Below are 9,348 nucleotides of genomic sequence, written 5' to 3' on the forward strand. Positions count from 1 at the left end.
TCCCTAAAATCTAATTTCTGTTAATACTTGCATGAGTTGCTAAGATTTAAAAAAGAGTAAATTAAATCATTCAAAAATGGAAAATTGGTGATCCAGATATAACTGTGCATTAAGGGAATGTAAATTTCTAAAAATAGTAGTGCGTAAGAGTAAAAGACCACTCTGCCTAGTTACCAGAAGCAGAATGATTTGTAACTACTGAGGTATTTGTTGTGCTCCGCAGAGAGGTAATGCTGGTGACCCTGTTTCAATATAGACCAAAAGTAGAATTCAATTAATTCATTGTTTAATTTTTTCTTCTTCCTAGGAAAAAAAAAATATAAAGCAAAGAGAAAAGGAACAGAGTTGCAAAACCCCACTATAAAGATTCCAACTTTATCCTAATTACACCCAAAAAATCCATCGAAACTAAGTTTAACCAAGAAAAGCTCAAGAATTCAAGAAACCAAGAACTGGGTTTGGCTTTTTGTACCTGAGCAAAGTGACTCCAAAGATCCAATCTTTATGGAGCTGTTGTTGTCTTCTCCAATGGGAAAACCGAAGAAAGAGAGAGAACTCTGGTGTCATTGACAGGAAACCCGAGGATTGAAGGCTGCCGGACAAGGTAACAGAGGCAAACACCATTGGTAGAGTTTAAAGCCGTGGAGAAGGCATCACAGCAGCTGTCGGAGGCAGTGTTGGAGAGGTTGTTTGGCGGAGACGAGACATAGGGCAGGCATGGCGAGAACAGAACAAGCTCGTTGGAGCAACCTGAAGGCAGTGGCAATGGCTGCGGTGGTGGTGGTTGGGCTGCCGCGATGAGGAGGAGCGTGGAGGTGACACTGAGAGCGAGAACAATGAGCTGCAGAGTCATGGTGGTAATCATGGTTGGGAGTTTTGGGGGAGTCTTTAGAGTGACTGTTGATTGATTTTGGAGAGAGAGGGGTTTGGTTTGTTTTTGTTGGTGTTGGAGTCTGGTAAAGCAGTTATAAATACAGTTGAGTGGCGGAAAGTTCTGTTATTTTCTCTAAAGGATGGAATTCCGAAAATGCTCTTTGATTTTGAGAGCTATACGCTTCAATTTTCTTTTCCATAAACAGCTTGACACTGACACAGGCCCTTCTATGAAAAATTAATTTTTTGGGAGATTATTTCATTTTATTTTTTTATAGGCAGCAAGTGCAAAATAAAGGACACCTCGAAAATTTGGAGATGACAGACATCAAGGTTGGAAGTGTTGAACAATTTCAAGGACAAGAGAAGAAATCATTATTATATCTACTGTCTGGTTTGCAATTAAATACAAATAGTCATAGACGTATAGAAAATTTTGATGATTTATTTTTTGTTAAAGAGAAACGTAAAAATAGTAAATAAGACTTATAAGTTTTAGTTCTAAATTGTTCTTAAAAAGAAGTGATTAATTTCTAACAAAGAATAATTGATACATTATATTAAAATTTTCAAATTAAGTTATCTATGTTTGTTATTTGAAAATGTAAAATTTAGTAAGTTTTTGTTTTTTCTTCTTCTTCAAGAAAACATAATACATTTTACATTCAATTATTATATAATGTGAGATATTTTGTAAATAATGTAATGTGTGGTTGGAATTTGTTTCTAGTACTATTTATAAATAATTCATCCTTTATATGTCTTAAATGACCTAAAAAAAGTAGATATAAATAAATAAATCACTTATTTTAGGAAACAAAATATAAGACTTTAATAACATAAGAAAAAGTTCAAGTCCAGGAGGGATAATATCCACCACTTGACACCCATCCGATGCATCCACTATGAAATATAATTTTATCAAGAACTTACCAATATTATGCTGAGTATGTGACATAAACATAATTGTCAATGAAGCGGATACTCTTTCTACACAAACCACTCATTTCAAAGTATCATTAAAGTGGACCGAATAGACTGAAATGGACCAAAGTGAACAAAATAGACCGAAATGGACCGACACAGACTGAAATGGACTGAATGGACAGATGTGCACTGAATAGACCGAAATGGACCGAACGGGACAGAAGCCATTGAACGGACTGAAATGGACTGAACGAACCGAAATGCTATGTGGATGTGGCTCAATAAGTGTGTGCAAAAATAAATGTTACTGTTTAGCTTTTAAATATTATATAGATGAGTAGAGCGTATTTAGTAATCCAAGAAGGTTTAATGTAGCTGTAACTTGTGTTATATCTTTGTTGGTCGTAATTGGGAATCCACACTGCACATCATCAACAAGGTAATGCCTTTTTTAATGCAAGCTTTTTTTTGAGATGAGGCAAATATAAGGAAACCAAGAGCCAAGAGCCTTGTAGGAGTACAAAATATAATTGACATTATCGAGGAGTCCATATATATATATATATATATATTAACATGTTTAGTGGAGTTTCTTCCAGCAATTTACCTTCAATTATCAACTTGAAAATCCAATCTGGGTGCAGCCTTCGAAACTCCCATGACATTTCAACATTATTTATAATTGATATGTAATTTTGCAAAAAGGCTTTACTGATATTTCATTTAGAAATATTTAACAAGTTTCAATCTGAGTGAATAAATTAATTATGGACCTGGCATGCCCTGAATGTGCTGCTTATGCTACTGCTCTGTTGTTTGCAGCACTTCCTACCAATGAGCTAGGAAATGACTCTTAGAGGAGAACTATTCTTGCAACCCTCATCTACTTTTTGAGTTAATTAAAAAGAAAAGGTTAAAATGGTGTTTTTTTTACCCCCTTTTCAAAACCAATGGAGAATCAAGATTTCTTTAGGTAGAATAGCAATGTGGATGGTTAAAAGAACGGTATTCGTGAACATGTCAAAAAATTTTGATATGATTTAAGACCAAAATCTGATGCTATAAACTTACATGTGTTGTATTTTCCATCTCATCAAGTAATTGAATTGATTGAGCTTTCATACCAACATATACAGGAGTTAGTCATTTACATTGCTAATGCCTAGGTGTTTTTTTTTTTTTTTGGCAGGACCCCCCACTGGAACATGCTCTTATAGCAGTGTGCAGACTACAATTCTTATCAGGGTTGTGCTCTCCCTTGAAAACAGGAGCTCGTCAATAAGAACCCTACAAAGAAGGATTACTTGAACTATGATGAAGAAAACCCTCTACCAGTCTACCCTCTAAAGAAGTTGAATGGGGTCAAGAGCCTTCGCAAACAGAATATCATAAGGATGAAGATGAATGGTTTGATGTTCGGAAGGATTACTTTGATCTGACACCTAGGGACACGAAACTGGCATGTGCTTCTTTTTTGTGAATGTTTTATGTCTTCACCGAAGAAGTGGTATATATATACAATATTCAAAATTAGGTTAACACATATCATGCTTTTTGTATGCCATGAAACTATGATCCACAAGAAGTGGAATGTTGAAGCAGGATCCACATTTCATTGTTTCTATAACCAAAAACCAAAAACATCAAAATTTAAAAAACAATCATATATTAATATTCACATTGGGGAGGGGCAATGAGTCAGAAACTTTCAAATTCATTTTTCTCATTTTCAAGGCTTTGTCATGTCACACGTGCTAGGCTCACCAAACTAAAAAGCAAAAATAAAGTTGAAAGAAGTCATCTACCTAAATTAAAGGTAGGAGACCATGAAGAACGAAAGAAGAAGCAGTGAAGAAACAAAGAAGAAGAACGAGCTGCATTGTTTGCAATAGGTTAGGTGTTTTTTTTTTTTTAAAGAGAGATCCGCTCTCTATTTTCTTGGCCCTCTGTTTCTTTTTCTCTCTTGCAATTTGTTTTTGTATTTTTTATATTCAAATTCTTTATGGATTGAGATCTGTTTTCCAGCCAAATATAGTAAAAAAATGGAACCGTGCGAACCTCTAAAACTAGCTACGGTTCTAAGAACCATACGGTTTGACCGTGGTTCAAGCGGTTTCAAGCATTTTTCACATATAGAGAGGTTCTTAGAGTTAAAAGAACCAGAATGATGAAGGGTTCATGGTTTTTCCAGTCAGACCATACGGTCCAGTCTGGGTTTCAGAACCATGATCAAGATAGGGGTGGAAATTTTCTAACACACATTTTTGCACACACTCATTAAAGTAGTACTTGGCTAACTTGCTGGCAAAATGTAATTAATGGAATCTTTGTCGTACAATCCCAAAATGCCAATGGGTGTTAAAATAGCTAATAATTATAATTTGCATGATGACTATAGATGAGTGGAGAAAGGAACAAGGAAAATCATTATGTCAATTCTACTCACTTCCCCTCCCTCTTCCTCAATCCAAATGGATCATAAAGAAAGAAAACAATCTTGTGTCATTGATGGAAACTTGAGGATTGAAGGTTGCTGGACAAGGTAACAGGCAAAAACCATTGGGAAAGTTTATTGGGTTAAGACAGCTTGACCCCGGTTAATTAATTTAATTATCTAAGTTGATTAATTATGTTCAATTGCATGCAAATTGTGAAGGTACCAACAAATCACCAAATAAATTAAATGCAGTGAAAAATAAATTGACACGGTGATTTGTTGATAAATGGGTAAAACCTCTCGCAAGGCAAAAACTCCACCGAGTGAATTTAAGGTCACTACTCCCAAGAATCCATTAATCAATAATCAAATGGTTACAAGTATAAGAAATCTTACCACAACCCTGGCTTATCCCAAAATACCAACTTATAGTTGAACCTTCACTTCAATATTCAATTAAACTTGATCTTGTAGTAGCATTCTTTCCCTTGATGCACTTATGTGCATGAAATATATACAATAAAATATTCTCATTTTTGCATTTTTAGCCTTACTTTTATACTATTTTGTGGCTAATTATAAGTTGTCTTTGTTTTATAGGTAATAAATGATTAACATGCTAATAAGAATTGGTAGAAGAATAAAATGAAGAAAAAGAGGTCCAGGCCTTTTGATTCAAAAACCAACATGAAAAGAAGGATCTGGAGACACGTGAAGTGCAAAGAAAGAAAAAAAAGAAAAAAAAAGAAAAGAAAAAAAGAAAAAAGAGAGGAGTAAGAGCTAAGAGACAATCTGACGTGAAGATAATGATCTACATATGGGCTTGAGTCCTAATTGCTTACTTGTCTACTTGGGTTCTCTAGTGTTTCACGGAAATCCATTTACGAATTGTTATAGGTCAATTGGGCCAGGGTTTTAAACTTACAGGCTTTAGGTCGAGCGTGTCTTTGTGTTATATAAATAGAAGCATAGAGAAAAGTGAGAGTGTGCTAAGGCTAAGGGTTGAATGTATAGAGAGCTACGACTACCTCTTCTATGACAGTTAGTTTTAATTAGTTTTCTAGTTTAATGTTTAGTATTTTATTTTTGTGTTTTCTTTCAATTACTATGAGTAACTAAATTTATAATTAAGGTTAAGGATGAAACCTTATTAAGGATTATTAGTAATATTTATGTAATTTGATTTTTTCCATAATAGTTGTTCTTTAATGATTTAAATTGTTCTTACTTCTTATCAATTGACTAAGATGAGATTCTAGATATGAGTTCAATCATGTTTTTCTCATGATTTAGGATTTGTTTTAATTAATTGAATGCTTAATTTATTATTTCTTGATTTTAAAATTAGATACCTCTTGTTATTTGTTTGGCTATGGATACAATTTATGATTTGATTTTATACCTAAAAAGCGAAGAAAAGCATGTTTTAGATATTTAAATAGAAGTTTTAATGATAATATTCTCCATGGTAGTAAGATTGATTTCTAGATTATCATGTAGTGGTTGAAAAAAATAATAATCATAAATATATGCTGATGTGACTTACAAGGCGAATTCCAAAACCTTAATTCTTTTCTCTAGATTGTTTACATCTTTTTACTGCTTTATATTATATCTTTGCTTAGTTTAATTATTTGCTTAGTATATTTAATTTCAAACAACCAATTTTTATTAAACTAGATTAGGATTAATTTGGTTAAGATTTGATTAATTTTCTTACGTTCATTCAAGTCTCTGTGGGTTCAACCTTGTTCTTGTCAACCTATACTGTGGTACGGTTTGTACACTTGCGAGTATTTTAAAATTTCACAACATGCACAAATCTCCAATTTGTGACTATCCCTTTGCACAGATTCTAGTACGTGACTAACTTCAGCAATTTAAATGATTTTGTTATCAACAATAAAGATCAAGAAACACTTAGTTACAAAATCCTACAGCATATAAACGCAGTAACTTCTCATAGAGAAAATAAATCTCTTGGTTTCTATATCCATATGTGACGGCTCTTAAAATAAGCTTTATATATGTCTAGGGTTTTGATCTCAAACAAATAAATAAACTTGGGCTGAATTTCAGACCTGGAAATTTTGAAATCGTAATTCTCTATAGATCGTGGATGTGTCAAGCCATCTATCGAGCTTCATAGTAAGTCTCAATACCAATCATTTGTCAAGCTATTTGTCAGGATTTAATAAACAATTTTTCTTTACTTGTTTCTTGGACCAATATTCATGTCTTTTAATACGAACACTTGATATGCTTGAACAACATATTTCTTGATGTATTAAAACCAATTTAGATCTACCTAATTACAAGTAAAATGTATTTTGTCAAAAGATTACATAATTAATTACATAAAATATGGCCCTAACAGAGTTTAAAGCCAATGAGAAGGTGCTGTAGCGATTGTCGTAGCCCACGAATTTTGAATTACAGAATGCCCTTCTAAGAAAAATCAATTTTCTGGGAGATTTTATTATTTTTTATATTTTATTTTTTAGGTTCCATCAAAATGGGCAAACCATAGGATTGGAATCCACGGTAGTGGTTCAAATTTGCTACTTTAGTTGTTTAGCATTTTTTTTTTTTTAAGAAAAATCTCTAAAAATCATGGTTAACACCTTTCTAAAAACTTAAAGCTCAGTTCTTGTCCTCCTAGTTATTATGCTAAAGGTGCGCGGTGGTTTCTTCTTATTAAAATCTATGATTATGTGGGTTATGATCCTAAAATTAATTATCAAAATTTCAATATTAATTCTCTAAACTAACGGTAGCAACTTAGATACATTAGGGCTTAGCAGTTTTCTAATACAATTACGGCCTAGTCAACACCTTTAAGGTCCCTTTCTTTTGTTCCTTTTATTGAATTAATAAATAACAATACAAATAAATGAAGAAAACGTGCACAATAGAATCGACATTATTTAAAAATCTGAGGCTCTTTTTTTTCTGTCACAGGTAACTAGACATGGGCAAAATTATTTGTTAAAGAGGAGAAAAAAGAGAATATATATATATATATATATATATGCCGACCAGAGGCGAGGTAATCTTGTATAATGTAAGTATCCTTGTTGAGCATAGGGCCTCCAGGGCCTACTCTCTCCATAGAAGAATAATGCTACGGATACAATAATTTACATAATATTTTTCATAACAGTTGAGTTAGTCAATTTTTATAGATTTTCATTTGGCCCATAATTGACATTATTTTTTACCTACTATTAACAACTTGCGACCTAGGTTGCTATTAAATCTTTTGTAAAGCCAAGAGGCTCCAATTTACACTGAAACTTCTAACCCCATATATATGTTGAAATAAGTGTGCCTCTACACACTTAAACTCATAGATAAACTCATAAAAAAAGTTCCAAGTATGTCTACCGGTAGCTTTATAGTAATTTTTCATTGATTTTCATCTTAATCCACCATTAACATCATTTTATTATTTAACATTAATTTACAACTTATCATTTCAACATCTATGAGATATTTATAAAAATTATTTGACTATAGAATTATTAATTGCTTGATGATCGCTTAACCCAAAAAGAAGCTGTTAAAGTATTGAAGGGCTTATTGGTTTAATCTGGTCTCCACCAAAAACCGAAAAAGTAAGAAGAAAGAATATGGTAGCTAGAGATGAAAGTTGCTTTGAGTACACCATCCAAATCTAGGATCGGATATTATTGAAATGATAATAGAAAAGTAGCTACAAGTACAACATTAAAGAGAGATATCGAAGGATCTCAAAGTGCAATTTATAGTAAACCACAAGTGTAAGGCCCTTGTGTTGCAGGCAACCATTCATCTCCTTGAATAAAATTGCAAACAGTGAACTGATTCGCCTCATCTTCATTCATGACATGGTAACCAGGCCATGTAACTCGGCTGCTAGTGTCTGATCCTGGCCCCGTGTTATCATATTCTCCATAATATAATGTATCAAGAGCAAAGTCAGTGTCATTCCATGTGTAGTAAGAATGGTGCTGAGCTCATGTGGTGGCAAGTTGGATTTGCAGAATGATGGGTGGGGTGTGGAGTTGCAAATGATACGTGGGGAAGTAGAGGAGCTAGCAAGAGATGGAGAGAAGGAGAAGAGCATGAATAGGAGAAAAGTGTTGCACAATGGGGAGAGTTTGGAAGCCATTGTCATAGAAATGTGTTTGCAAAATAGGTGTAGCAGGTCAGTCCTATAAAGAGAATACAATCATGCATACATGAATGATACATGAAAGAAATAGTTATCTTACCATGTGCTCAAAAGCGTGTTTATCTCAGTCTGTACATTTTGTTATTTATTTACGGAGAATGATAACCAACACCGCCTGATGCTGGTTAAGTGCAGAAAAAACAAAAAAAAAATTGCAGAAAAAGTCAAAAAAATTCTGAATACTACTACAAAACTGAAAAAATGACATGAATTGCAAAAAAAAAAAGACAAAAATTATGTCAGAAAAAAGTAAAAAAATTTATAGTTAACGGGCACCATGCGGTGCCTGCTAACACACCCCTTTATTTAAATGTTAGTGTTCTGTTTCTCAAAAAAAAAAATGTTAGTTTTCCAATACGGTATTTATCTTGTTGTATATGTTTTTTTCTGGCATACAAAGATTCGAGGTTTGGATAAACTCAAGATCATGTGCATTACATTAATCTGTTGATCATGTGGCTTGAATAAATCATTCTTAGCCTCACTTTGGATACAGTTTTTCTCTCCTTGCTTATTGTTTACTTGTTGAATGCTAGTTAAAAAATGGTTATACTTGGGGGAAAAATGAGAATTATAAATTTTAACTAAAAATTTAAAAAAAAAAAACAAAAAAAAAAGACTCTATTTTGATGAGAAATGTTGACGTTGGCTATGTTTTGGAATCCTATTCCTTCTAAGTTTAAGTTGTGTACCATAATAACTCTTGCCAACTTGGAGTGTTATGCATATTTCATATTTGCCCTCTTTCGTTATCTTTAAGCTAAAATGTTTGTAAATTCACATAGAGGATTTTGGGTGAATTTAGGATTGATTTTTCTAATAATGTCTTTGTTTTTTTTTGTTTTTTTGTTTTGTAATTTCTCTAATTTCTTAGGTTTTTTTTTAATCGCTACTA

At 32.9% G+C, this 9,348-nt stretch overlaps 1 protein-coding gene across 1 annotated transcript; it reads right to left on the minus strand.

The window, feature by feature from the left end:
• Positions 1–174: 174 nt before the first annotated feature.
• On the minus strand, positions 175–875 carry LOC136064431 (non-specific lipid transfer protein GPI-anchored 25-like; the record flags this gene model as incomplete). The annotated part of the gene is given in 4 exon segments (XM_065766174.1): positions 175–225; positions 228–242; positions 473–518; positions 521–875. Coding segments are annotated over 4 exon segments (457 nt in total), but the record flags the coding sequence as incomplete, so codon positions are not given.
• Positions 876–9,348: the final 8,473 nt, after the last annotated feature.

Source organism: Quercus suber, unplaced genomic scaffold (genome assembly GCF_002906115.3).
Source record: "Quercus suber isolate HL8 unplaced genomic scaffold, Cork oak 2.0 scaffold_688, whole genome shotgun sequence".
Classification (NCBI taxonomy): domain Eukaryota; kingdom Viridiplantae; phylum Streptophyta; class Magnoliopsida; order Fagales; family Fagaceae; genus Quercus; species Quercus suber.